General features: G+C 57.2%; 1 protein-coding gene across 5 annotated transcripts; it reads right to left on the bottom strand.

Annotated features, from left to right (window-relative positions):
- AK1 (adenylate kinase 1) lies at nucleotides 1-27,950 on the bottom strand. Of its 5 annotated transcripts, XM_019475798.2 has the most exons (14): nucleotides 27,847-27,950; nucleotides 24,115-24,301; nucleotides 23,358-23,537; nucleotides 22,583-22,755; nucleotides 21,917-22,030; nucleotides 20,991-21,182; nucleotides 20,499-20,589; nucleotides 19,967-20,052; nucleotides 9,304-9,343; nucleotides 6,404-6,439; nucleotides 4,799-4,962; nucleotides 4,111-4,227; nucleotides 2,503-2,694; nucleotides 1-1,493 (listed from the first exon to the last, which is right to left on the bottom strand). In XM_019475798.2, exons 1-14 carry the CDS (start codon nucleotides 27,904-27,906, stop codon nucleotides 1,425-1,427), a joined length of 1,701 nt encoding a protein of 566 aa, XP_019331343.2. In that variant the 5' UTR covers nucleotides 27,907-27,950; the 3' UTR covers nucleotides 1-1,424. The 5 variants fall into 5 exon arrangements, with proteins under 5 accessions (XP_019331343.2, XP_019331344.2, XP_019331347.1 ...); XM_019475799.2 differs by lacking the exon at nucleotides 19,967-20,052 and having other exon boundaries at nucleotides 20,503-20,589; XM_019475802.2 differs by lacking the exons at nucleotides 19,967-20,052; nucleotides 20,499-20,589; nucleotides 20,991-21,182; ... (3 more) ...; nucleotides 24,115-24,301; nucleotides 27,847-27,950 and adding an exon at nucleotides 16,347-16,452.
- Between the last annotated feature and the right edge of the window lie 19 nt (nucleotides 27,951-27,969).

The raw sequence follows: 27,969 nt of genomic DNA, 5'->3' as shown, positions 1-27,969 counted from the left end.
CACATTTCAGCCACTCTCTTTAATAACGACATGGTGCTGTACATTCGGGCAGCAGGTGCACCCTGCCACCATTAAGACTTGGGGGTTGGGAAGATTTTTTCTTCATAAGTACTCATGGTTTTCACCATTGTAAAAAAAACCAACAAAACAACCAAAAATTAAAACCGGAGGAAGAGTTGGAACTAAAATGCATGAGAGGGAGAGGAAGACTGTGTGTGTTTGTGAGGGAGCATGAGAAACTTCTCTGTGTGTGTAAGAAAAGAGAGCGAGAAGATTCTTGTGCACATGTATTTGACAGAGGGAATGTAAGAGAAACTCCTGGGTGTGTGAGAGTGGAGAGCATAAGAGAGTCTCGTGGGTCGGTGTCAGTAAAAAGCTCAGTAAGACAGAGACAGAAGGAGGCACAGTGTTTACTTCGGCGTGGTGCTGAGAGGAGCCAGTCACCCCACAGAGCACTCAGAAGCCATGAGAAGGGGGTGCAAAAGCAGGCAGAGAAGGGCTTTCAGTGGAGACACACTTCAGACCTGGAGACAGGGGGTGCATCAAAGCCTCAGGGCAACCAGGCTCCTGGTCAGACTGTTCCCTTGTGACTTAGGGCAGGGATTTTTCTGGCCCCTGCCCCTTGCTGGCAGTGCTGGCAAGTCCTGGCTCCAGGCTGCACTACAGTGGGCAGTGGAAGAGACAGGGGGGCAAAAGGATGCTCCACAGTGGAGTCTGACCCTGCCTCGGCATCCCAGCCATGGCTAACCGCTGTCTCCCCCATCTGTTGTGGGGAGCAGTGTAGCTTGAGGGCCAAGCAGTGTCTATGATATTGCATGTCTGTGGACTGGGAGGGTCTCACTCAGACCTGGCTCCAGCGAGGATTTCTCTGTGCTTCATTCAGAAATCCATGACATGAAAGCTCATGCAAACTGCCTGCCTTGTCGGAGCATCCACCCCACCCACACACGCCTGTCCCATCCTGAAGCAGTTCCCTCTCCTCCTGCTGGTGCTGTTGAGTGGGATAAACAGGCTACTTCCTGCCCTTAATCAACCTCAGGGAGAGGTGGAAGGGGCTGGGGGGGGGGGGGGGGGTAAAATATCTGGAAAGAAAAACTCATTTCCTGCTGCAGAAGAAAAAGATAAAGTCTGGGCTCATTCAAGTGAACTTTACTGCAGGGAGAGGGGAAGGAGCCAAACACAATGTCCTTGAAATTTCCTCCTCAGGGCTCTGTCCATAAAAACAGGATAAAGCCACTTCCGCTGTCTCTGCCATTGAGCTGGAATGGGAGACAGGGCGGGAGGAGATGCTTGCTGGCTCTCTGTGCTGGGGTGGGGGGGGGCCGTGGCTCAGCTCTGAGTACAGTGCAAGGGGGTCTGTAGTGCTCTCTGGGGGGAAGGAGGGTGAGAGGGGAGGCTGGGGGGAGGCAGGGCCCCTTCCCACTTTACTTCAAGGCGTCCAGATGAGTGCAGACCTGTTTGAAGACGTCGTCCACAGTGCCTTCTGCGTTCAGCTGCAGGATTGGAACAGGAGGGAGCCATTAGGGATCAGGCCTCAAAACAGACCCAGCTGGGCACTGCCCAGGCCTTGGGCCATCCGAATGCAGGCTAAGCCCCCTGCCACCGAATGCATGTCATAGTCACGGCCATGACAGCTGTGCTGCACGTACCAGCTAGGCTGAGCTCAAGGAAAGAGCTCAGGACACTGGGCCAAAACCTGCCTTGGGGGTAACTCTGATGAAGTTTATGGGGCTGCACAGGGGATTTCTTTGGCCCGGGGCCCCAGAGCCAAGTGGCCCAGCAGCCCAGACTCATTCCATGGGGGAGCGGGCTGTTCCTTGGAGCACTCCCAGGGGATTCATCTCAGGCCTGATTTAAATTCCCGCAGGTTTGGGCCCTGGAGTGGGGAGGGAGGAGAGGGGGCATCAGAGTGAGGAACCAGCCCCCAGGGACTTGGAGAAGCCTGTGAAGCTTTGGGTGATAACACTTACCTAATTGGTTTGGGGGCAACTCCTGCCCTTCCCACCACCACCACATACCTTACTGCAGCCCCTGTTCCTCCAGGTTTGCTCCCCTCCTTCCCTGCCTCCCTCCAAGCCCATCCTGACTCTTCTCTGTATCCGGGCTCCCCCTCCTTCCTGGCACTGGCAGCTTTCCAACTACCTCTATTGGGCTCAGAAAGCCCCCTGATGCTTCTCCTTCCTCCCTAGGGCCCATAACTCAATAGCCCCCCTCCTTCTTGGCCAATCCTCATTGAAGTCTTGGTAATTAGCCTCAAACACCGTGTGCTCTGCGACAGGCTGGGGTCAGAGGCCTCTCCATGTGCATCTTGCCCCCACAGCCTCTGGGAGTCCCCAGACAGTGAGACATGCAGATGGCGACTGGGTCATAGCCAGCCAAGCCTACACTGGCTCTGCAGGGTCTCAGTACACTAGTGACGGGCAGAAAGGCTGGAGAAGCCAGTCACAGTCCCAGGGTCTGTCCCTGGCCCAGTTGGAGCCCAGGATCCCAGGGCTGACCCACCTTCCGAACAACCCCTCTGCTCTCATAGAAGGCAATGACTGGCTCCGTAGCTTTGTAGTAGGTCTCCAGGCGCATCTTAATCGTCTCCTCGTTGTCATCTGCCCGACCGCTGGTCTCCCCCCGCTTCAGCAGGCGCTTGACCATGGTGTCTTTCCCAGCGTCCACATACAGCAGCAGTGTTGGGGGCCCGATCTGTGAGGCAGAGGAAGGTTGGCCACCAATCTGTCCAGCCAGGGGTCCTGCAGCACAGGGACTTGAGGGCAGCTGCAGCCTGGGCCTGGAGCCATCCCTTCATCACTCCAACCTAGATGGTGGCCAAAGGGGGACTCTGGGACCTGGGCACTGTCTGGCTTAGGGACAAAGAACAGTGGATAACTAGGGCCTGAGCTATTGAGATATCCCCCTCCCCAGCTAAGACAGCAAGGGATAGTGGGGCTGGAGCAGTTGTCCTATCAATCTGACTCAGTGAGCAGCAAAAATGGAGGTGTGACCCTGAATGCACCAATAGATATTCACACCAGCCACTCCTAAGCAAAGAAACAGGGAATTTGGGGCTTCCCGTGCCCCTGGCCAGCTGCCATTCCTGAGCGCGCTGTTGCATGTGTGATGGGGGGACATTCCAATGGAGATGACTTCTTTTACACATGCTTGTTGACCCCTGGCTGCTTCCCACCCTGCCTGATGGGTTTCACCCTGCCACATCCTTCCCGGAGCCTGGTAAAAAAGACCATCTTGGATTGTTTTTGCAGCTGTGACTCTACAGAGCAGCCACAGCGCCGCCATGTGCCAGTCCTGTGCGTTTCAGCCAGGGATCCTTCACCACCTTCCCATCAGGGTTTCCGCCCCAGACTTTACAGGCCGGCACTAACAAGGTTACAATTTTCCTAGGGCAAATTATGAGACCTGCCTCCGAGTTCAGACTCCCGGACAGTTCATGGAACAGCTGGCCACACTCTAACCTGATTACTGACACCCGAGTGTACGAACTCTCACTGCAAACACCTCCCAGTGATAGGCTGAAAGGACTCAGTGCAAACCCCTGTATGGTGGAGCAGGACAGTTGTTTAGGAGTTCAAGACAATGCTATCCTGGCAGTTTGGGCGAGGATGCAGGGAAGACTCTGGCATCCAGCTGAAACAGAGGAGTGAGTAATTCAAGGAGGCGAGAGTCAACAGCAGATCCTTCTCCACCTCAGCCTTAAGACAATACTGATGTCATGCCATGGCATGCCCTCAGCTTCTTCCGGGGAGATGCCATCTTCCTAATGAGCCACCCCCAAACCTGAGCCTTCCAGGATTGACTTTTCAGCCTCCCACACAGCTACAGAGCAAGCCCCAGCCTGCTCAGCCTGTGATTGCTGCCAAGACTGCAGCAGGTGCTCTGTGGAGCAGCAGTGGAGGGCAAGGGGGTGTAACTGCTCCCACTGCTGCCGGCACAAGCTGCTTGTAGCTGCCCTGTGGATCACGTTCCCTTGCTGAGCCATAGGCAGCCCTGCTCTCCTCCCACATGGCTCCTGTTCTCAGTGTAAAGGCTGTGTGCTGCCAGAGCATGTGGGAAGGCTCACCGCCCTCTTAAGAGTGCCAAAGGTCCCAGCACTCCCTGCCTCACCTTCTTCTCGAACTCCTCGCCTTGCTTCACCTCTCGGGGGTAGCCGTCAATCAGGAACCCTTTCGAAACATCTGCCTTGGCCACCATGGCATCCCTCAGCATATCGAGCACTGTGTCCTGAGGGCAGAGGGAAATGCTGGCATTCAGGGCAGGGCTGGGGACAGCGCTTCCCATTCCAGTCTCACCACAGCTTTGCATCATCCCCCACAGCTTCCAGGCTCCCCTTCTCAAAGCCACAGTGGCAGCAGGGCTCAGCCAAGTCATTTCACAGGATCCAGGGGTTGTACGTAGTGCTCTGCTGCTTCACTGCAGCAGGCACCATGAGAGGAAGGAGAAGAGATTCTTTCATCCACCTGGGCCTTTATACTGTGCCTGTCACCCTGGCATCTGGTCACCTCCACTCAGAGGTGGATCTTCCCTTGCGTTCTACCCTAACCTGCCCTACTTCCCAGCTACCAGGACCTGCTAGTCTCCTGGGAAGCAAGTTTCCTAAGCTACTCTCTGGGAGCTGGGAAAGAGGTGCTCTACTAACATCCCCACAAACTAGCCTGCCAGTCTTAGATATCCACAATGCACTGCGCTCACCAGAAGAGAGGTCCTGCTGTGGCCTCTGAACTGGGCTCTCTCATACAGAGGCACAGGTATACTGGGAACCTCCAAGCTACTGTATTTAAGAGCCCGTACTCACCAGGGGCACCAGCTCTCCTTTCTCCATGATGGCTGAAAGCTTCTTCCCCCTCTCAGAGCCAGAGCCAACCTCTGCCCTCAGCAGGTCCCCAGTGGACAGGTGGGTGTACCCATACTTCTCGACAATCTTTTCGCATTGGGTCCCTTTTCCTGAGCCGGGCCCACCTAGAATTCATATGAGGGCAACAGATGCATAAGCAAGATGAAACTGGAGGAAAAAGAGCCCTGATACCTCCTAGGAAAAATCCCCACTGAGAGCTGTAATCCCCAGGGATACCTAGGAGAGGTCAAGAGAGTCTACTAGACCAGTGTTTCTCAAACTTTTAAGTAGAAAGTACCCTCTAACTTCTTAAAATTTTAATAAGTAACCCAACACTCAATTTTCCAGGGGATTTTATATTTACAGACTAATATGTACCATATGTTGCAAGAAGGGTTGTGTATATAAGGCTGTGATAAGACAGATATCTGATCTAGTGTGGGTACGGCTGCCATCTTTTACACCAGGGGTGCACAACTCAAGTATGTACCTGGGCCAGAGGTGATGTGGCTCAAAGCTAGAAGGGCTGAACCCAGTGCTGTGCAATGCCCGGCACACCAAATTATCACTGGGGTATTTAAAGCACTGCGCAATGCGCTGCGCATCAAATTTTTTGCCATAGTTTTGAGAGGAAAATAGGGTGAAAGAGAGAGAGAGAGACAAAAAGAGGGCAAGAGAGAGAGAGGGTTGGAGTACCCGCATACCCCCAGGGGTACACGTACCACTGGTTGAGAAACTATGTATTAGACTGCCCACTGCCCCCAGGGATGAAAGGCAGGGAAGTACAGATCCATGCAGGGCCCCCCAGGTTGCAGCAAAGCCTGCTTATCCCCCACAGTGTCAGCGTGTCCTCAGCTGACATCTTCCTTCGGTGTCCCCCAACCTCTGCTACCAACTCTAATTTAGCCCACGCTGGTAATAACAGAAAGGTATTTGATGCAGCAAAGAGGGGAGAAAACTGTAATGCGCACAGCAGCTGGTGCTTGTGGGCACTTTGCCAGACAGTCACAGCTGAAAGATGCCAGGGATTAAAAGGGCTCCCTCCAGGTGAGGCATGAGGAACATGGGTGGCACGCGGGCAGAGCTCTTGCCTTGCTGCACCCTACTGATGGATTACGAGAGGCCCTCCATCTCCAGATGCCTTTTGCAGGTACGTGTAAGAGCCCTCCCCGCCTGCCAGGCCATCTTGATGCAGTGCCAGCCCCCTCTCTAGGTGCACTCTAAGGATTTGCACCTGTCCTGTTTTAAATGATGGACACGACTTCCCTTGAGAGGCCAAAGCCAGCGTTTGCAGATGAGCCCCTTGATTTTTGGAGCCCAACCTGAGACAGCTGGGAAGAGCCCTGACTGCCCGAAAGTGCTGAGCACCTACCCTCTGAAACCTCTGTGAGCTCCTGCATGGCACCTCAGGTCAGACCTCGGAAATCACTGCCCTCCCCGGACCGGAGAGCTTGGCCGAAAACCCTACGTTGGTCCCAGCAGACGCAACCTGGCCTCACACACCTCCACAGCCACCCTGCTCCTAAGGACTTCCCAGATCTTTCTGAGAGCCAAGTGCCAACTTACCTACCACGAAGATGATCTTGTGGTTCTTCAATTTTTCTATGGGAGAAGGGGAAAAATAAAGCAGAGAGTCAGTCTGAGGGAGATCACGGGAAGCAAACAGTCAGCTGGGATGGCTTGCTCTTTTTGAGGCCCTCCTAAGGGGACCGGCCATGGCTGCCTGGAAATGGAGCAGACTTGGCAAGAAAACCCAGTTCCCGAGGGCTGAATCTGAGCGGAAAAGCAGCCGTGTGGCTGGCAGGAGCCTGGTGAGCCCTTGTGGGGTTGCTCTCCCCCAGGTACCTTTGCCGGCCTGCTCCAGCGAGTGGGGCACACACGAGCACGATGCCCCCATGTCTCCGTTCCTGGCTCCAGCACGCCTTCCCCACCTCCCCGCTGGCGGAGCTGTTTCCGCTCAGCACATGTTGACTCCTGAGCCAGTGGCGTCCTTGTGCGGCCAGGCTGGAATCTTGTGGTTGGAGCTCCCTGTGCACTGCTATGGAGACGGTTGCTATGACACGCTTGGAGCCAAGCCACAGCCGCTTCATAAAAGCCAAGAGATCAGGATTCTGATCTCAGCTCCTCCGGGGGCAAATCCAGAGTGACTCCCCGGGGGCCAGCGCGAATGGGGCCAGAAACCAGTGCTACAGCAGACCTGCTTGTGGAAGGGTCTTCATTCAGCACCCCCTGCTCTCCAGCCGCGGACTGCAGTACCCTTCATCTCCCAGCTCCCCAAACCTGGCACTAATGCTGCTGCCTGCTCGCGGCCATTCCTGGTACTGGACCAGGAGGAAAGTGGCGGGGAAGCCCTACAAGCCACAGCATCTGCCGCTCTTCTGCCTGGGGCAAGCTGCTGTGGACTCTGCCAGTGGACTCTGAGGCAATGCCTCCTCCTCCTGCAGACAGCGGGCCAGATTCAATCCTAAGGTGACTCAGCTGGCTTCAAGGGATGTACGGCACACACTGGGTCATTCAGATCTAAACTGGAGGCCCTGCTGTGGTGGGTGAGGAGCTGGAACAGTTTAAAGCACACAAAGCAGGAGGATGTCACGCCGAGTGAGAAAGACGAGCTTCGCGGGAAGGGATGGGCAATGCTTCCTTCTGAGATGGGGAGAGGATCTTTTAGGGATGTGGAGATTCACTTCTATACCATTAACCCTGAGCAAACAACATCCCTGAAGGATCCTCCTCTCCTGGGATGTGCCCCCTCCCTGGCTGCTAAGGCACCTCTCAGGCATCGGGGTTCAGTCACTCTCTCCTGGGCACTCCTCACCTGTCTGCCCAAGGCCTTCTCTCCCCAGCCAGCTCCGCTGAGCCAATCCTATCACATCCTATCCCACCCCAGCCTTTGTGCCCATCTTTGGTGCATGCCAGTCATCTCAGATATCCAAGCACTCTGCATACGCAGCCACATCCAACATGCCCAGGAGAGAGGCAGTGATAATTTACTGTGCTGCTGAGGAAGGTTGAGCTCAGCATCCAGGCTGCCCCATTCAGTAACAGGTGCATGGTCCACACCAACACTCCAGCGCAGCACCACTGCCAACACTGCAGCTCAGCCCCAGAAAGGGCTCTCGGGGCCAGAGCTGCCTGGACATGGGCAATTTAATTCATAATCAATTCCAGCACCCAGGGAACTCACTGAGGAGTGGCACAGCTCCTTCACTGCGCTACTCCGCAGAGGTCAGGAGATGCTACAAGCCCCAGGTGCTGTGCTAGGACAGCAGCAGCTCACGCTGTCAGCACTGGAGGTGCCAGGGGCAGTCTCTGCTGCATCAGCCCAGAGAGTGACCGTCGTGCCTGGCACAGACCAGCCTTTCCAGCACTTTCAACTCTCTTGAGCGTAACGGAGATTGGGAAGAAGGGCTAAAAATACCGCAGGGTGTCTCCAGAGCTGTCTGAAGTTCAGAGCCACAGCACCCAGCAACAAGAGGTCTTCTGATTACAGCCTTCTAAAATTACACCTCTGAGCAGGGCTGAGTTGAGCAGCAGGAAGGAGCCTGCCTTTGGCAATAGGGAGCTTTCTAATTGCTTTGGCAGCTCAGATCTGCCCCAGTCGAGTTGCTGAGGGACAGGACAGGCTGGGGGGATGTGCCTGCCTGCGCTGGGGACATTCTCCGAGACTCTGGAAGGAAACCACATGCTAAGGGAAGTGGTTTGGTCTGGTCATCAGGCACCAAACCCAGAGGCAGGAGACGTGGCTCAGGCTCTGCCAGTTTGTCAGTGGTGGTCACAGCCTCAGAGGGCAGGTCCACAGGATCAAGCAATGGCATCACAAAAGCACAGTCAAAATGGGCATGAATGGGCCTCTAGAAAAGATTTGCCAGAGACCAACCACAGAAGCTGAGCTTCCCGGAGCATCCCTTTCCAGGCAGATGAACTCTTTCATGGGCATCAGTGAGTGAGAGCAGGGAACCAGAAGAGGGAGGAGGGAAAGAGCAAGGGAGAATCCAGGGAGGTGGTGGAGGAAAGTGGGTCTGGCAGCTGCAGACTCACATGCCAGCTCCAGCGCAAAGGTCCAACAGGGACTTTGCCAGGAGCAATTCTCTGAGGAGCATGCCTCACGGGGCTGCTGTACTCCATTCTGGATGTCCACATCACACCTGCACGACCCTAACGCTGGGGCTGAGAAGGGGGTGATAGAGTAAAGAAGGGCAGTGAAGAGGGACAGTCTTCCTGAGGCGATAACACAGCTACAAGACCTGGAGATTTGGATCTGAGCGAGGACTCGGACCTAACCTCACACCTCAGCACCCTGGACTCGCAGATGTTCAGACCTGGATCTGCAGGTAGGGGCTCACACTGTGGCCTAGACACTGTGATTTAGCAGCAGTATGACAAAGGCACACTGGGATGGGGAGGGAATGGGGACAGGGAGGGGAGGAGGAGATACGGCTACAGAGACTGGGAAGAGGAGCTCTCACCTGTTGCCATCCTGAGGGGACCTGGGCAAAGATCTTCAGGCTGGAAGGAAACAGAAGGCTTGGTTAGAGGGCTCGGCTGGCCCTTGGCTACCACAACAGGCTTGCTCTGGTTCGGTCCTGCCTGAGGCAAAGCAGCTAGCACTTCGCAGAGCTCTGGGGCTCTGAATCTCCTTGACACCTTCTTGCTGCGAGACACGTTTCCTAGGAAGCAGAAGGGAGGTCTCTGGCAAGCCCCGCGCGTGGAAGCGGAGGGATCTCCGGCACTCCCAGAGCTGCATGGCCACGCACACCTACCTCACACTAACGCACGCAGACCCACAGCATGGGCTGGTTGGAGAACACGCTGCCCTAGTAACTGGATGCTTACTCTGCGCCAGAGCCCCGAGCCCAACGGTGCAGATCCACCCAGCTGCCCTGCAACCGGACACCCACCCAGCTGGCACCGGGTTCATTTGAGATGTGCCTGAAGACCTCAGAAGAGAGTGACTCTGCCCCCTCCCTGCAGCTCTGAGGGTGCCCAGCCTACACCCCCCACCCAGCTTAGGACCTCTGCCCTTGCAGCCCCCTTACCTGGTGGATTCAAGCACTCCTGAGCATTCTGCAGCAGCTCTAGAGAGCCGGTGAGGCTGTGCTTGTCACTGTGACAACCGGCCCTCCCTGCTGTCTGCTCCACCCAGCCAGCAAGAAACAGGAGACAAACACACCCCACCGGGATTGCAAGGCAGGCTCAGAGCAGGTGCGAACCGGGGAGAGAGCTGGGGGTGAGTGGAGAGATAGACCTCGCCGGGCAGGTGTCTTCTCCAGCGCTGCTGTTCCAGAGCCACCGTTTGCTGGACCTGGCTGCTGCCTTACAATGAGACCACCCTTGCATATTTAATGGCCTCAGGGATGCTTGGGTTACAGCCTGAGCTCAGGTGGCAGAGCACTCTAGCCACAGGACATGGGTCAGCGCTGGACAGGGCACAGGGAGGCCCAGTATGAAGCTGACCTAGAAGCATGTACTACTCCCATGGCCCAGAAAGCAGATGGATGGTCCCTGGCTGCAGCCAGCAGGCACTCTAGGGGATCCCCAGATGGCATCCACTTAGCAGAAGACTAATAAAACCTGGGTTCTCCCTCTGCTTCCCTCTGCTTTCCGAGCCCACAGGGAGCAGCCCACCAGGAGCGTTTCTGAGTGTTTCTCTCCAGCCAGGAGGGCTAGGGACTCCCTTTTGGTTTTAAACCAGAACCAAGGGTTTCCCCTCATCACAAGGCTCCAGGAGCTGGGGCTTCCAGGACAATGCTGAGTACTGCAGGATGTGTGATAACGTCACCAGGCACAGAGCACAGCATTGCCAGGAGGCCTATCCAGCTGCTGCATGTGTGTGACCGCTGCCCCGTATGCCTGCCTTGTGCGACTGCATCGGCCTCCTGAAGGCTCAGGACAAGTGTTGTGGCTTCTTAACCTGGCTGGGGAAATGCCACGTATCTGTGTCCAAGAAGGTAGTTTTCCCGAACCACATCACAGGAGAACTGCTCTTCTGGTGTGGTTCAGTACCCACTGAGGTGCAGCGCCTTTACGCCTGGTTTGTGGAAATGGGAGTCTCCTCCCTTGCTTGCTCTGAGGGCCGTATGGCTGAGGGCAAGCAAAACTCAGGGGCATCCAAACCCCAAGCCTCTGGGCTTGGGTCTGCAAGTAGGATGCCTGCCAAAGGTTTTGGAAGTTTTGGAAACATCTGGAGGATGTTTGCTGGTACTAGGGCCACTTATGGTTCTGGACTCTTGGGTTTGGAATTAGTTTTGGCTAATTTGGTCATGGATACAAATTTAAAAAAAATCTCTAACACAAAGCTGGTGCATCTCTGAGCTCCCAGTCACAGCTCTTCTCCACTCCCCAGAGAGGAGGATGCGCAGGGACCAGGCTGCCTGCTGCCAGGCAGTGCTGCACCCCAGGGAGCTCACTTTGGAGCCCCAAAGGGCCAGGTTAGCTCAGGGGCTCCAGCAGCGTTGCATGAGGGAGGCACTTGGCCTGATGGCTAAGACGCAGGGACAGGCCCCTTAGGCTGGGCCCACAGTCCCTGGGGTCATCTGCTCCTGCCCTACTCGAGCCTCAAGCTTCCTTCCCAGCGGGAAGCCAGGCTGATTGATTGACAGCCTTCCCAAGCAGCCACTTTCTTAAAAGCATAAGGCCAAACTTGTTACCCCATAGCGTTCCTAAGCACTGCATGGCTCTACCCCTAGCCTCTTGCTGCTGCTAATGCAAAGTAGAGAGCAGGTGAACATGTGCTGGGGACACTAGAGGGAGTTGGGGAGGGAAGCCCTGGGAGAAGGCAGCTGGGGAGAGGCAGCTGGGTTTTGGGGGCATGAGTGTCCATCCATTCTCACCTCACTGACTGCAAGTGTGCAAAGGGCTGAGCTGCTCTGGTGTGATTCCACCAGCTGGTGCAGCCCCCCCATAAGTGGACAAGCTGCACACATGTGTGACGTGACTTGTATGTGCACAGCAGGCTCCAGCTATCAGCATAATCAGATACTGGCATGGGTGCAGCCAACAGAGGCAAAGATGCAGAGCAAGCTGAGCCTTTTTCCAGCCGGTTGTCTAAAGTGATAGGGCAATATCCCTTTAAATACCCTGTGATCCTTTCAGTGGTGCTCATGGTGTTTTGGAAGCAGCAGCAGGATGTCTAGCTAGGCCTGACATGCTGGGGCATTATAGCAAGGGCACTGAGGTTGGACCCAACCATGTCCCTGCCTTGCCTTTATGTTGTTGTTGGGTATAAAGAACAAAGACACAACATAGATTTGGCATGACTGCGCCATCCTCCATGCTCCCCGGGCCAGCCGCCCTCCTCCTCAGCCCTGCCCAGAGCAGCAGACTTGCCCGATCCTCTCTGCATCCTTGCCTGCAACCACCCAGCTCCCCCGAGAGACACTTGACTTCCCCACACCACATCTGCAATGCCCCATGCCCAGACAGTGATCATTCCCCTTGCACAAAGCTGCAGCACCCTCCCTTCAACCTGGTGGGAACCAGGGGCTTGGAGAAGGGGCTGGCCACCTCCTTGGTGCTGGGCTTCATTTTTCCTGGAGCTATGGGGCACCTCAGGGCCCAATCCCCTCCCACCCACCCCTGGCTTCATCTCCTGTGGGCAGCAAACCCCTAAGTGCTGCTTTCAGGCCCAGACTTTTACCAGCTTGGAGAATGCTTGAACCGAATGCTTGAACCCTTTGAGATGAGGGCTCAGACAGCCCATCCCCAAAATAGACCTATGTCCTTCCAGAGCCTGCACCACAGCCCACAAGCCCAACCTCAGCAGCAGGAGGAGGGGAGTTCAAGTTACAGTCCCCCAGCCCAGGCCTAATAAGGACAGGTGCCCTTTGGGTTCAGCCTGCTCCTGGGTTCTAAGTATGGCCCAGACATAAATCCTCCCAGGGTCACTTCCACACCTGTGCTGGGGTGCGGTCAGCACCAAGGAGCTGCGGGCCAGATCCTCATCTTGCCCCAAAGGGCAGTCAGGCAGAGGAAGGCAAAGGTCATGAGGAACCCAAGTTGGTCCTGAAATAGGAGCCGCCTTGCTCCCGGGTGGAATTCAAGAGCCGCCCTGGGAGCCATTTTCAGCCCTTCACCTTGCATTTCACACACACAAGGCCCCTGAAGCCCAGTTTTATGGGCAGAGGAGGCCTGAAGTGACCAAGTCAGCCCTGGCATGAGATGGGGCAGCTCCACTGAAGCTGTGCCTGAGCTGCTAGTTCCAAGGCTGAGCTTGAGTCCCTGAGGATCAGTGGCTGAGGGGGGGGCAGGTCCGTTTGTAGGGAGGAGGTTGAGGGGTTTGGGGAGTGGGGCAAAGGCTCTGGGTGGAGTTGTAGGGTGATATTTGCAGGTGCTCTCAAATGCCTGTGGCTCCAGGCCATGTTCAATCCCAACTCGCTTCCTACAAGCAGCCTCCTGGCTGAGATCCGATGACCTGGCAGCCAAATACCAAACATACCCACAACCTTGGGTCCCTGCCAGCACCCCCAGCCTTGCCACTCTGCATGCTGCAACGGTAGCTGAGCCAGCTCCAGCCCTGCCTCTACCCCAGCAGCCTCCCTCAGCCTGGGGTAGTGAGGGGGGACACATTACGCACAATTATGTTAACCTCCCCGTCTGCTCTGGCTGCCCATGGTGGGCTCACAGCCCACCCAGCACCAGAGCAATGCAGGCCAAAGCTTTGCTTTCCATAAGCACAGAGACAGGAAAAGGAGCAGGTGTGATATGAGTGACTGTGGGAAGGGTTGGCGGATGCTTTTCAGTGTGGGGTCCCTGGCTGCAACACATGGACCAGAGCTGAGAGGTCTCAACATTGCTGCTGCCATGTCCCTGCCCAGGGAAGGAAGAAGAGACCCTTTCCCCAGAGCAGTGCTTCCCATCCCACAGCTGGGCAACAGACTGTCCCTGACCCGGGGGGCTAGCCCTCGGAAGCTGCTGACTTCAACATCTTAGAAGACCCAGCAAGAACATTAACCTAAAGAGAGAGACTGGATGCTCCTGATAACCAAAGGGTTAGAGTGCTCCTCAGAGCCAGAAAGCAGCTCTGCCAGCCTCACGGCCAGCCTGATGTTCCCATCCTCACCCCCAGAAGTGGCACTCAACAGTCCCTGCATCCCCACATGTCCCACCCCTTCTCCTGGGGGGCAGACGGGACCCATTTGCTAGGTGGGGCACTGTAACCTGAGGGTGCTTGTGAGAAAGACCATTGGTCTGGTCTCATGACTGCTGGGCCTTTCTGACTCCCGTAAAATCCCACGTCTCTCCAGTTTGACTCTATGGCCATGTAGAAAAAGCCACGACCCCATCAGGGCTGGCAGGAATTGTACAGCCCTGTAGTAAAGTGCCAAAGCTACAATCCTGATAGTGGGAGCTGACCCAGTAAGTCCAGGGGTGGCAAGGGAGCTCTGTGCCTGACAGGATCGAGTCTAACGCTGAAGCATCTGGGCTGGGAATAGCATCCCTGGGTGGCTGCTTCCTCATGGGTGATGCAGAGGGACCAGACAGGCAGCTGTTATCCTCTGTGGCCTGTGCCATGAGGGAAAAGCCGCAGTGTAGACCCAGCTTCTCTTCCACTGATCCAGGCTTAGTCATATTCAGCTTGGGGAGTGGCAGAGCGAGTGCCATGATGGGTTCGGTGCAACATCCCTGGACAGGCAGACAAAGCACAGAGCTGTTGTTTCCATGCAGCCTCTGCTGTAAGCTCCCCGGGGCAGAGCCTGCATCTCCTGGCCTGTGTGGGCAGCAGAGAGAATGGCGCATGCCCTGGGCACCAGCATCCCACCATAATTAGACCCAACAGTGCAGGTCTCAGCAGTAGTACCAGCTGGACAGCCCTGGAGGCTTCCTGGCCACAGCAAAGTCCAGAGGCCTGGACTTCTCTGGACACTCCAACTCCCTCTCCGAACAGCCGCACACCTGACTATTGGCCATTTGTTTGCAGCAGAGAAGCCAGCCACTTCCCTGCCTGAAGTCTCCAATCGCCCTGCCTCCCAGGCCAAAAGGAGTTTCTTGCTCCCTGCATATTTGCTATTATCAATGGCTCTGTGTGCTGCTCCCACCGCTTACTGCCCTAGGCTGCTGCCAGGCTCTGCCAGGTTTGGCCCTGCCCCCATCCCGGTCTATGGCGTGGGTCCAGAGCAGCTCCAAATGAGGAAGGGCTCCATCTGCCCTTTCTACCCAATCATCCAGCTGATGTGGAAGCACTAAGCCTTGAGGAGAGCTGGAAATCACACCAGGAAACCTCTCCCCTTCCCAGTGACACCAGCTGGGGCCTGGGAGCTCAGGGCTAAGGAAGGGTGGGAAATGCTACCTGGGGGCACCGTGCCTGCCACAATCTGAACCCCATTTAATGGCTGGGGTCTATTCTGAACCCCATCTTCTAAAGACCAGGGAGTGAATTCAGTGCTCATGCTAGTGAGAGACACCAAGCCTGGCGCAGGCTCTGGACAAACTGCCTATCACAACTCTGGTTTGCAACCCAAGCCAGCTCCTCCAGTCCAGTGCCCCTTGCCCAGGTTTGCCAATGCATCTCAGCCCTGATCCACAGCTTGATGTACCCTGGGCCCTTCTCCCCACACCTGCCATGTGAGCTACAGTCCCCAGCACAGGATTGCAGCCCAGAGCTCCACCAAAGTGCCCCTGGTACCTTCACCCTGACTGTGATCCCTCACCTCCAGCTGCAGTCTCTGGCCCTCCAGTGGCTCAGTCAACACACCTGGGAGCTCTAGGATCCTTCTGAGCTGAAGCTGGAGGCACGTCCAGAGACAGCGAGAAAGGTGAGCAAACACCGAAGCAGGCAACTGCAGCCCGCAACAAGCAACAAAAACACATGGTAGACCAGTCTGACACCACGCACAGCTCCCTGCTGAAGCCAGGCACCAACTCAGCCGGGTTTGCAGACTGCCCTAGAAGCCTGCACCATCCACACAACATGCACCAAAGTCACAGCCAGAGCCCAGCAGGAACAGGCTTCCTCTATGGCCCATCCAGAAATCAAGGCACATAGCAAACTTCCCACCTCCCCTGAGTATGGGTGAGAGGAGCTGCTGTTGTCCAGTGGGGGACATGGAGCCACAGGTGTTAAGTGACCTGCCCAAGGTCATGGTGTGTCCATGCAAGAACCAGGCTCAGAGGCCGGGAGTCCTAACTCACAGTCCCTGCACAGTCACAGCAGATGCAGGCAGGTGTGCCTGCACCTGTGGGGAGCCCAGAAAAAAACACTTGATGCAGGGGATAAACACTGGCATGCCTGGGACTGATGACACATGGCTGTGGGGAGAGCCTGCCATCGCCGTGCTGAGCCTGGTACAGCGGCAGCTGGCTGCTGCATCGCCAGCAAAACAACCCTCAGCCCACCAGAGCCCAGCAGCCTGCTGCCTCGACCCCGGGGCCAGAGGAGCAGTGGGGAACAAAGCAGGTCTCCAGTCTGCAGCAAGGCAGGGTTTACAGCAGCCCTGCCCTCTGGGGACCCCCTGCACAGCACAGCTCCCTTCCCCTCCCGCTCAAGCTCCCGCCCAGGGGCCGCACTACTGACCTCAGCGCTGGGATGGAGGAGTCCGAGGAGACTGGGAGGAGAAAGGGCCGGTTCGCTCCAGCCAGCTGCCCTGCATGTCCTGCCTGGCTATTTTTACCACTATATATAATGCTGCCATCCGCGCTGCATGCCGGGAGGAGGATTTCTCATAGCCTCGGAGCAGGCAGAGACACCCGACTCCTGGGGATGTGATCTGAATACCAATGATTTAGGGGCGAGGGGGGGAGGTGGCTGAAGGGGGGAGTCAGCAGCACAGACAAAGAGCTTGGGGAGGGCGAGAGCGGAGGCGCTGGTGGGAGAAGTGCACACTTAGCCCTGACGTGGCTCCAATAAGGCGGCTGGAGCAAGAGTGGGCAGAGCAGGGCCAGACTCGCCACTCCATGATCCAGGGCCTGATTCTGCCCCCGTGGAAATCACCTGGATCAGGATTTGACCCCCAGAGTGCAATGACCCCCCTGAAGCCTGGAAGACCTGCAGACTCCCAGCCCTGGGGCTGTGAGGCATGTGGGGCCCTGTGTGCAGCAGGCACAGAGGGCTGGGGCAATGGCAAGGGTAGTGCTGTGTCTAACCTTTCCTCCCCATTCTCCAGCACTGAGTCCAGTGCTGGGAAAAGGTCCCAGGCAAGATCCCAGTGGGCTGCCACGTGGGGCAGCAGGAGACACTTTCCCACACACAGCCAGGCTACTGTGACCTGGAAGGACCCTCTCTAGGGCATGCAGGGGAGTTCGGCCTTCAGGCTCTATCAGCCCCTGGTATCTCTGCAGAGATGGGCAGCAACTCCCAGCCCAGTTCTTGTCAGCCATAGAGGCCTGTCTGGAAAACCCCAGACTCAGGTCATACAGGCCAGTGAGGAGCCATCAGGGGCTCCAACTTTTCTGTTGACCCATGGGAGAGAGAACACATCTCAACAACACTGAACACAACACAATGGCTACAGCAGGCAGTTCATCCAGTCTGCCAAGCAGCAAGACAGGGAGAAACTACCTGTTGTACAGGGTCAGCTCTGCTCCCTGTTGGGTGCGGGGCCCTGGCAGCTTTGCTTCACAGAGCACAGGGAGGAATTTTGCAGCTGAAAACTTTTTCCAGCAACAGACACAGATTCGGCAGCAGCCGCATTGCTCGCTGCAGTACAGCATGTTTGCTGAATTGCGCATTACAAAAAATGTACCCAGTATTTTCTTGCATACTACATGCACCTTTTTTCCCCAAAACCAGCTGCTGGAAATTTCAGTGTGCATTATATATGAGAAATATGTAAGAGCATTTTGTGCCTTACTGCACAAGACTCACCGGTAGCAGAACAATGAGCAGGCTCCGATCCCTAGCTGCTCTTACTCAGTTACTTACCACAGGGAAAGATTTTTCTTCATTCTGCCCTTAAAACAATGTCATATTTTATCTGAGGCGTGTTGTAGGTGGGAAAATATGGTGTATTACATTCAGAAAAACCCACCATGCTACACACTGATGTTTCCAGAACAGCCCACTTCCATTGCCCAGTCCAAATGAATTGTTCAGTCTCTAAAATCACCAGTGAACTGACAAAGCTGCTGGGTGCCCAGCCCCTCAAGCCAACAGACACTGGGGCTCTCTGCCCATGCCTCCCCCTCCATTCCCTCAGTCACCCCCACTCAGGAGCCCTCTCGACAGCTCCATGGCAAGGGTTGTTGCGTGCCCTGCCATCCTGCCAATACAACACTTCAGAGCAGGTGGCTGCCACAACAGGGAAGCAGAGGCACCCCAGAGGGGACCCAGCCCCTGTACCCGCAATGAAGGCAGCTACAGGAGCCTCTTCATTTTGCTCCCTTTCTTCTTAATGTCCAGGTGGAAGCACAGGGCTGGGAGTCAGCATCCCATTTCCAGCTCTGCCACCGCCTCAGTGTGGCCTTGGGCAAGTCTCTTGCCTTCCCTCTGCCTCAGTTTCCCCTGGGGATGGGAGTTACCCTGCTCAGGTGCAAGGCTGAAGTCCCATGAGCACATTGAGAGCCCCAGAAGTGCAAACAGTTAGTCATGTGACCAGACCACTTAGCACCTTGAATTATTATTCCTAGGCTGTTTAATGAGTTGCTTCCTCCTATTGTGTGCGCTTTCAGGCTGGTTGCCAAGAAATACTGAACAGGACATCAACACAGCAACCACTCCTAATTGCGTGCTGGGGGGCAGCTCCTAGCACCCCAGGCCAGCAGCTCCAGGACACTGGTGCCTTGTAGACTCAGCTAGAGCGGCATCCCATTGAGCCGGGGGGCTGTACAAGACCCTAGTCTTGTGTAAGGCAAAAAATAAGAGATGAGAGCACAGAAACAGCCTCGCAGGGGCAGGCACAGTGTGAGGAAGAGAGTGCAAATGCCAGCGTATTCCTCCAAGTGATTATAGTGGACAGACACCAAGGGGGTAATAAACCATGTCCCTTAAACTGGCTGTACAGTGAATTCAGGGTCTCATATCCAGTGGCTGCAAATCCTGCAGGGGCCCTACAGAAAGGTCCCTCTGGCATCTGGGGCCCCCAATCCCTTGCCCCCCTTGGCCCTGCAGCAGAGGGAGGCTGCTCCCACCACAACCCAGGGATGCCTGGGGCCAGGTGTAGCACCTCACACCCCTGGGCCACCTCTGCTTGCTGTTGCTGGTGCCACAGGGAGCAAGGGCAATTCATTCATCAGTGAGGAACCAGCCAGGGCAGTGAAGCCTGGGGAGAGAGCAGGCACCAGGGCAGTGTGGGCAGAGACTGGAGAGTGGGGAGTTGAAAGGCCCTTCCCCCTCATGCCTGTTGGGAAGGGGAGGCTTGTCCCAGTCCGGCTGCCATCCCTCCATCCCATGCAGCCACCACAGGCTGGGCCAGTAGGGAATGGAGACAGCAGACTAACTAAGGGCTAATTGCACAGAAAGTGACCCATCCAGCATGTCCTCAGCTGGTAGATGGGTCAGCACTGTGCAGGGGACCAGGGATCACTACAGCAGCTGCCTGGCTACCTGCCCCATGGCCCCTTGGTAGGCACTGGCTGGAGCCTGGCTCTGGAGCCCATATACTTGGGCTTGGGTTGGCTCAGCTGAGAGTTGGTGGAAGGGGTTAACCCCTCATGTGCCACATGTCCCATTTGCTCTCTCCCATCAGCAGTCTCCTCTCTCCCCTGCCAAGCAGATGCCAATGGCTCACAAGCTTGGGGCAGGGACACAGCCCATGTATTTCCTCTGTGCCCCCGAGCAGCTGTTGTGCCTGGCAGCCCTGAGGGACACTTTGCCTTCCCATCTGGGAGATCACAGTCATGGCAGCCTCTGTTCCTCTGGGATCCCTCCCTGCCATGGCTCTCCACTCTCTCCCACCCCATTTTCCAGCCCTCTGGAAATTAATCATCAGAGCTGCCCCCTCCCCTTGCATCCTGCTCCAAGCTTTCTCTGCTGTCTGGCTGACATAGTGGCCGTGCCTGCCCTCAGCCCCCAGCCACTGACCCCTTTGGCGCACGGATCCACTGTCTTTTTCCACAGCCCCTGGGAGCTTCCCCGGGAGCTTCCCCGGTTCCTGTTTTTGATCCTGCAGGAGGAAGCTTGGCTGGTTTCCAGCCCAGATCCTGGAAAGCATGATGGCATTTCCCCCAGGGGGCCAGAGAGCATCGCTGGGCCCTTACCTGCCCTTCCTCGCCCTCCTCCTCCTCCTGCTGGCCTTCTGCAGAGGCACTGTAGGGTGAGTCTAGCTCAGCCCATGGCAGAGACCCTGAGCCAGAGAGAGACGCACACTCACCAGAGGGCACACTGAGTGCCCCAAGGGCCCTGGGCAAACCCAGGCCTCAATGCTCCGGGCACCTCTGGGCTGGGGAAAGGAGGGCAATGGGAGAGGCTTGGAGACTTTTAGCTGAGCAGATGCTTACCAGACCCATGACTAAAGTAACTTTACAAGACCCTGACCCACCCTCCACGCTTGTGTGTCCACATTCCCTGAGGGGCTAGCTGAGCACATAGGCTGCCTCTGTCCATGTCCCGCTCCAGTGGTTGGGCAGGAGGGGGCTGGGACCTCCCAAATAGCCATGTTTCCTAAAGCTGGCCCAGGGGGTTAGCCCAGTGCAGAGAGGCCAGAAGATCTGGTCTGGGTGTAAGGCCAGGGCTCTGGCTCACCCCCAGCCAGCTCTGCTCTCCCTGGCAGTGTCTAACAGCCCCCCTCACCTGCCTTGTCCATGCCATCTGGGTAAAGCTGTGCCTGGACCACGGAGCTGATGTCAGCAAATATATCATCTTCCTCTCTGTCTGCATCGAACTGAAAGCAGAAAGGCAGAGGCCATGGTCAGTCTGGATCTGTGGTGAGGGAAGGGGGTGAAGCAGGACGGGAAAGAAGAAATCCCACCCCATGCTGGAGTTCAGCCTCCCTCCAAAGCAAGCCCCCTCCCAGGGCTTTGCCTGCCAGGACAACAACTCTCCCACTCCAGACATGCTCCCAGACCTCACTCCTGCATCCCCAGGGCCATCACGTAGGTCAGTGCCTGCTCCATGCAACCTCTGAGCCTGCCCCATGCTTTGGAGAGTGACAAAGGACTAGGCCCTGCATCAAGCTGGGAGCCAGCACCGAGTCTTGGATCTGTGCCGTGCTGGTAGGGGGGAGCCACGCAGCCTGGTGGCTGGGACTGGGGCACGGCTCCAGCATCCGCCACAGAGCCTTACCCGGATGACGACTCCCTTCTCCTGGTAGTATTTCACAATCAGTGGGACATTCTGCTTGAAGGTGTCTACCCTCCGCTCGATGGCATGGGGATTATCATCCAGCCGGCCCTGCTCCAATGCTCGCTTCTCCAGGCGCTGCCGGAAACGCTGGCTTGAGCATGCCAAGAACACCACCAGGTCCGGGGAGCCAATCTGAAGTCAGACAGATGGTCCTGGCTATGAGGGGGGCAGAGCTCTCTTCCCCATGGGGACCCCAGCAGCTTAGACAGGCCTGAGACAGGCTCTGATGAGTTCAGGGTCCCTGAGGGCAGGGACTGAACCTCTCACTACCTGTCCTGGAGGGTCAGCTGGGACCCACATGTCCTACCTGTCAGGTGGTCATGGGGTAGGGGGGATCTGCTGGGAGGGACAGTGGGGGTCCCAGCGCCATTCCTGATGGAACCGTGCTGAAAGTATCCAGGTTGCAGCCTGCAAGAGCTTCTCCTGGCTCCCAGCCCTGCTAGATCAACATGGCCCCACTCCACAAACAGGTCCCCAGGGAGTCTCACCATCCCACAGAGGGTCCTGAAGAGGCTTTGGGCAAGGCCTGGACCACTGTGGCCCTAGGATGGAGGAATCCAGGCATTCCCCAGATTACCAAGAATGCAGGGATCCAATCCTGACCTCCTCTGGGTGGACAGGGGACAGGGTGCTCTTGTGATCCCCAGTCACTGTGGAAACACAGTGAGGGGGCACATGTCCCTGGAGAAGAGGGGCAAGGGTGACAGCCCAGGGTCACACTGCCAGAGGAGGGTGCACACTGTTGGAGGGGACTGGTGGGGGAGGGCACAGTGTCAGGTGCTAGGGGAGGATTTGGGGAAAGTGCAGCAAAGAACATGAAATGAAGCCTTGCAAAGCGTCTCTGCCCACTGTCAGCCTCGCCCCACCTGCTCCTCGAACGTGAAGGCCTGCCCTATCTCCCGGGGGAAACCATCCACCACAAAGCCTCTGGCATCCTGCTGCTTGAGGAACTGCTGCTTCAGCTCCTCAATGGTGGTTTCCTGCAAGGCAAAGAGACTGCTCAGGGGGCTGGTCATGACGGCAGGGACTGAACCTCTCACCACTTGTCCTGGGGGGTCAGTGGGGACATACACGTCCGGCCTGCCTGGTGGTTGTGGGGTGGGGAGTCTGATGGCGATGGGTCCCAGCCCTGTTCCTGATGGAACAGAGATGAGAGCATTAAAATCTCTGCACCTGTCATCTTCCACTCGGTCCAGAGGCAGCCCCTGGCAGAGACACTGGCCAAGAGGCAAACTCATTCTCATCACCTTTTATCCTGTGGGCATCACCAGACAGGGCTCTCACCAGCCTAGGGCTGGCAGGACATGGAAATGCCCACAGGGCATTGCTGGCAGAAGATGCTGACATAATCTCTGTCCAGGGGGTGGAAACCATTTTGTTAGGCCCTCCTCAAGCCTCAGGTTGTCCTGACAAAGCTGAGGGGACAGCAGGGCTGCAAGGGCAGAAGGTGGGGAACAGCTGCAGAAACAGCTGCCAGCTGCCCAGAGGGCAGTACAAGGTGCCCCTGAAGGAGCCCAGTGCTCATGACTCACAGGTGGGGCCAGCTCCCCGTTGGCAATGATCTGGGCGATGAGCTCCCACTTCCGGTCACTGGTGGCATGGTGGAGCATCTGACTGCGCAGGATCTCGCCTACGGAGATGCAGATGAGCCCGAAGTGGGCAGCGATCTTGGCGCTCTGTGTGCCCTTCCCACTGCCAGGGCCACCTGCCAAGCACAGGAGGTGTCAACACCTGAGTGGCCCCAGGCCCTTTGCCCCATCCTCACCTGCCCTGTCAGCTTCTGCAGAGCTTTCCCCAGGAGACATTCAGGTTGGTGTAAATCAAGAGGAAGTCAATGGAGTGACACCAGGGGAGCAGCAGGGTGTCTGGCCATAGGCATTAAAGAGACAGGAGGCCATGTCCTCTAAATGCCTCCTATTGCCACAATGTCCATCACTGAGCCACTCAGTCCCCTCTCAGCTCCTTGGGACTGGTGAAGGGATGGGGGAATGGGGCAGCTGCATTCAGGGTAGGCCTGAGCAGGTCTCTCAAAGTGCTCACTGCATATTCATGCATTAAGTCTTTCCAGCCCCCAGTGAAGCAAGGCAGAATTATGACTATTTTGCAGATAAGAGAGAAGCAAGCTGTGCCCCACCCTAGCCTGGGGCTGCCTACCAGCGAATCCCACTATAAAGGCTAAAGGACGACACAAGATGTTAGACTCCAGTGTCTGCCTCCTACCCTTCGTCCTCCCCCCAGGAATGATCCTGGCTGCATGGCCCAGCACTGGGCGGCAGGGGTGGGGGTTGCGGGTTGGGGGGTTCTCACCAATAACAAAGATGATTTTGGGGCGGGGTCTGCTGGGGTCAAACACGTCGTACTCCTGGATCAGCCCAGTGGACTCTGTCATGTCGGAGTCACTCTCGATGGAGAACTGGCTCTGGATGGGTGGCAGGCACCCACAGGTGGGCACCTGCAGGCACCAGTGGTATGGCCCCACACCAGGGTCTGCAGAGGGAAGCAGGGGCAGGATGTCAGAGTCAAGTGGGACCATGAACAGCCTGGGGGGTGCATATGACACTGGGGGTTCCTGTGCATGCACAGGCATGGGCCAAGACAGGTGTGCACATGTGCAGGAGCCATGAGCGCAGAGCATGCAGTGGGCAAAAGGGGTGTGTCTGCAGCTGACACAGGAGTGTGCCAACACGTGTGCAGAGTGTGGCCCTGCAGTCTTGCGGGGAGACCTGGGCTCCCACTCCTGCTCAGATGGGCACTAACTATCTGAGCGTGGCCAGTTGACAAAGAGGACTGTTTGACACATGCTCGCAATGGCAGGGGTCAGGACTCCCCCAGCCAGGAGCTGCCACTCACTCCCATTTTCACACAAGCAAGAATCATGGAGAAGCAGGGCTGGAAGAGGTGCAGGAGGTCACATCTAGTCCAAGCCCCTGCTCAAGGCTGGATCAGCCCCATCAGCACCCTCGGAGCCAAGTGCCTGGCTCATTTACCGTGTGCGCTACGGCACTAACACAGCTCAGCAGCCCTGTCCCACTCCAAACCAGTGCCTGTGTGATGTTCTGCCTACCTGGCTGGAAGAAGGGCTTCTTCCCCTGCCCACCACTGAGTGAGGGGAAGCAGTGCTGCTCCGGACCCAGGAAAGTGTCCCACTGCACCTTCTCGGGGCCACCCAGCTCCCGGACTTTCTGTAAGCAGCACTCCAGATAGCTGATGGGGTCCTCGGGGCGGGAGTACATCAAGCCGGTGAGCATGCTCTGCAAGACAGTAGGACTAAGTCAGACTGGGCTGGGCGGAGTGAGAGGCTGAAGGGAGAGGATCTCCCAGGCTGGGATCTGGGCCTGGGAGGGAGAAGACAGCCCAGTAGAGGCAAGCCTGTATTCACTAGCGGGAGGCAGGATGGCGTGCTTGCTTGGCTCAGAGTGGCAGCACAGACATGAAAGCACACCCCCTCCTGTTGGCCCATCCTGGCACCCAGGAGTCCCCATCACACGGGCACAACTGCAGCAGGCAGGCACAGGTCAGGTTCTGCCAGACTCTTGCTAAGAGCTCTCACCTCTGCCCCTCTACCGGGGAGATGGGTGGAGGAGAGCCCTCCTCAGCAGGAGGACATGGGGCAGAATCCAGGCCTGTCTTATTGGTGCTCCCCAGCACAGGGATCTAGAAAGCACCTTGCAAACAGCAGCTCACCGAGCCTCTGGTCAGCCTCCCTCCTGTGCAGCCAGCCTCAGAGGAGGGAACTGCTCCGACTTTCTTACCCAAGTTCCAGCAAGAGAGCAGGGAAGAGAACCCAGGTGTCCCGACTGTCCTGCTCCAACCCTCCATGAAGCATCCTGGCACTACAACTCACTGCTCATCTGGCAGTGGGTGTCTGGTAGCCACAGCAAAGGACAAGGGTGATGTCTTGGGGCTCTGGTCATAGGGTCTCCTGCAGCCCCCCAGCTCCGAGAGAGGGCTTGGGGGGGGGGGGGGGGGCGGGATAGACAACATGGCTTCCCTTGCTCCCCACAGAGCTGGTGCTGCTGGCCACGTCTGCTTGTTCCCTCGTTCTGCTCATGACCCCATGCTGAGAGCGCACTCATTTTCATCTCGGCGAGGCAGCAGCCAGGATGCAGCGAGGAATACATGAGAGCTGGGGGAGGAGCACGAGCCCCTGGCTCTGCGCGCACAGTCTGCGGGGGGGTGCAGCTGGCAGGATGAAAGGCAGCTACAGGGGACAGCGGTGCTTTGGCTCCCATCAAAGCGTTGCGCCAGAGAAGCGTGGGCTGCGGAGGCGAGCGCTCAAGGCCAAGAGAGGGAGGCTTGCCCGTTGCTAGGGACCTGTCCTGAAGTACCTCCTGCTATGGAGAAGAGCTCCCGGCTCCTGCCAGCGGAGCACTCAGGTGCTCTGCAGCACCAGGCACAGCTCACCTGAGGCTAGAGGGGGCCATACAGTCCACCTCACCCCAACTCCCCCCGCTACCCTGCCCTGAGCCCAGCAGCCAGGGCTAGTGAGGGCAGCGTGCTTCCCAACAGGTGGGCAGGCCCATGGGATGACCCTGAGCACTGGAGAAGCCCCTGCTGCACACAGCACGTCATTTTCCTCTTCACTGGGAGGTCTGCAGCTCATCTCCCAGCCTTTGGATCTTGTTTGTTTTTCTTTGCTGGGTCCAAGGGCACTGGAGTACCTGGGACATATTCATACGTGGGGAAACAAGGAAGCAGAGATGTGCCCAAGGGCACTAAAGTTATCAGTGTCAGAGCAAGGGAAAGAACTTAGGAGCAGCTGGCTCTGAGACCCATTCACGCCTCCTCTCTGTCACGGCCCCCCATGCACTCAGGGCCCCATGGTGGGGGGCTGCCACTTCACAGGGCTTGGACTGGGCTCTGTCCCGGCTAGTCTGCAGTGACCTGGCACCTCAGATGAAGGACTTTGATGTTTCCCCACCTCCATCGAACCCAACCCTGACATCCAGCCCTTCCCCTTCCCTAGTCCCCTCCTAACTCTCCCCCTTCACCAGGGTGGGGGAGCATCTCTCCTGGTTCTGCAGAGTACTTTTTGAGGCTGGGGAGGACGAGGGTGGCAGGAAGGCAGAGATGTCATGGTGATGGGCACTGCACGAGAATCAAGTGTGAGCAAATATCTGTCAGCCTTGTTCCCAGCATAGCTGAGTGGCTGCAGACCTGAGGCATCTGCACAGGCCTCTAGGAACAGCAATTGCCAAGATGAACCTTAACTGGGCAAAAATCAGCCATTTCTCCTCCTGCCACCACCCTGGGAGAATTAACCCTTGGGGCAACCAGGTTCCCAGACTCTGGGAATGGAGGATAAAATAAACAATGAGCTCACGCAAGCAGTGACTTCCCCCCAGAGCAAGTGTGCCCGGCACTCCCGTCAGGGCGGGTGCTGGACGGGGGCCTACAGCTCACAGGATGGGATCATGTGTGTTCTCAGCTCAGGGCCATGCTGGAGGCTGCTGGGCCCTCTCCAAGAGAAACATTCACGATACGAGCTGGAAGCCAAAGTGCCAGTGCGACCTGCCTGGCTGAAGCTAGGCTGACTTTGCACTCATGCCTCCCTGCAGTGAGCTGCCAGGCAGCCATGTCAGTGCTTTCGATACACCGGCCAGTTTTCAAGATGCCTGCTTGTACCTATTTTGCAGATGGACAAACTGATGTTGCATCCAAAATAAGCCAGCACTTCCTGCACCATGTGCAGGGAGCGCTGGCTTATTTTGGACACAACATCAGTTTGTCCATCTGCAAAATAGGTGCAACCAAGGGCCCATGAAGCTGAAGGTTCAGGGCTGCTGAGATTTCCCCTTTCCTCTCCAGCTTGTGCAGCTCCAAGAGCTTTTCCTTCCTTGCCAGAATAAAGACAGGGGCTGTCTATGACAATGGGAACCAATTGCCAAAAGCTGGCCAGGTGCATCAGCATGAAATCTGAGGGGTATCTGGGCCAGACCTATGTGGATGCATGTTCTTGTTTAGCTCCAGCTCCACTCTGCCTGGCGTGCTGCTGCCAGCTGTTACTGGGAAATAAAAAGGGAAGTTGTCCACAAAATATGAATAAGGTGATTAGCATCAGTCGCGCCTGCCGGCACCCAGGCAAGAGAAGCACCAGCGCGCTCCCTCCACTGCGCTGAGAGCTGGGGGCTGCACATGCACTCCTACCGGCCAGGGTAAGTGTCCTCGCTAACGCAATAACCGAGCCGGTGCCATGCTGGCCTCATTGCTAGGGTGCTGCTCGTGCTTCACAAATCCACACAGGAGCCCAGGGCCAAACTCGACTCAGCTGCACTGGCATCAGTCAGGAAGCCGCTGATACCCGCGAAATTGTTCTGCTGCTCCGGAGGCAGGCGAAGGGGCCCGCAGAGAAAGTCTGGGTTCTTACGGCTGCCGCTTTTTCTGTGTGGCCTTGTTATCGAGGGCGCCCATGGCTCTGCCATGCCATGCCACGCACAGGCCCCTTATGGGGTGTCCAGGGGGCAGGTGTCACGCAGCTGACAGATCACCCAGGAGCCTCCTGCTCCAGGCGGGCGGCCCCGCAGCCCAACGGGACACGGCAGCCGAACAGGGCATCGCCGTCGGGGCAAACCCCATGGCCCAGGGGGGTCTCCGCCCGCCCACCCCCGCGTGCAGGCGAGAGAGATGAGGCCATTCATTCCCCGCCGCCCTCGCCCTCCCCGTGCCTGCGCAGCCCGCCCGAGGTGATGCCCGGAGCCGCCCCGCGCAGGGGATCCGGCGGCGGCTCCGCTGGGTGCGGCGCCCCGGGGCAGCCGGAGCCCGCAAGCCGCCCCGGGGCCGCGCCGCGCCGGCTCACCTGGAAGAGCTGCGGGATCTCCCTCTGCGCCAGGTAGCGCTGCGCGTCCGCCGCGTCCATGCTGCCCGCGCCGGCTCCTTCCTGCTCCGACGGCGGCGGCGGCGGCGGGGCCGGGAGGCGGCG

The sequence above is a fragment of the Alligator mississippiensis genome, chromosome 12 (genome assembly GCF_030867095.1).
Source record: "Alligator mississippiensis isolate rAllMis1 chromosome 12, rAllMis1, whole genome shotgun sequence".
Classification (NCBI taxonomy): domain Eukaryota; kingdom Metazoa; phylum Chordata; order Crocodylia; family Alligatoridae; genus Alligator; species Alligator mississippiensis.
This window is presented reverse-complemented; position numbering and strand designations above follow the sequence as displayed.

Bases quoted from the DNA above. Each gene is read 5' to 3' on its own strand.
- AK1 (XM_019475798.2), bottom strand. From the start codon at position 27,906: ATGGACGCGGCGGACGCGCAGCGCTACCTGGCGCAGAGGGAGATCCCG. The intron at 23,538-24,114 runs GTAGGCAGAACA...TTCCCTCTGCAG, and splicing joins GAAGCCCTTCTTCCAGCCAG to ACCCTGGTGTGGGGCCATAC. The intron at 20,590-20,990 runs GTAAGGCTCTGT...TTCTGCTTTCAG, and splicing joins AGAAGGGAGTCGTCATCCGG to TTCGATGCAGACAGAGAGGA.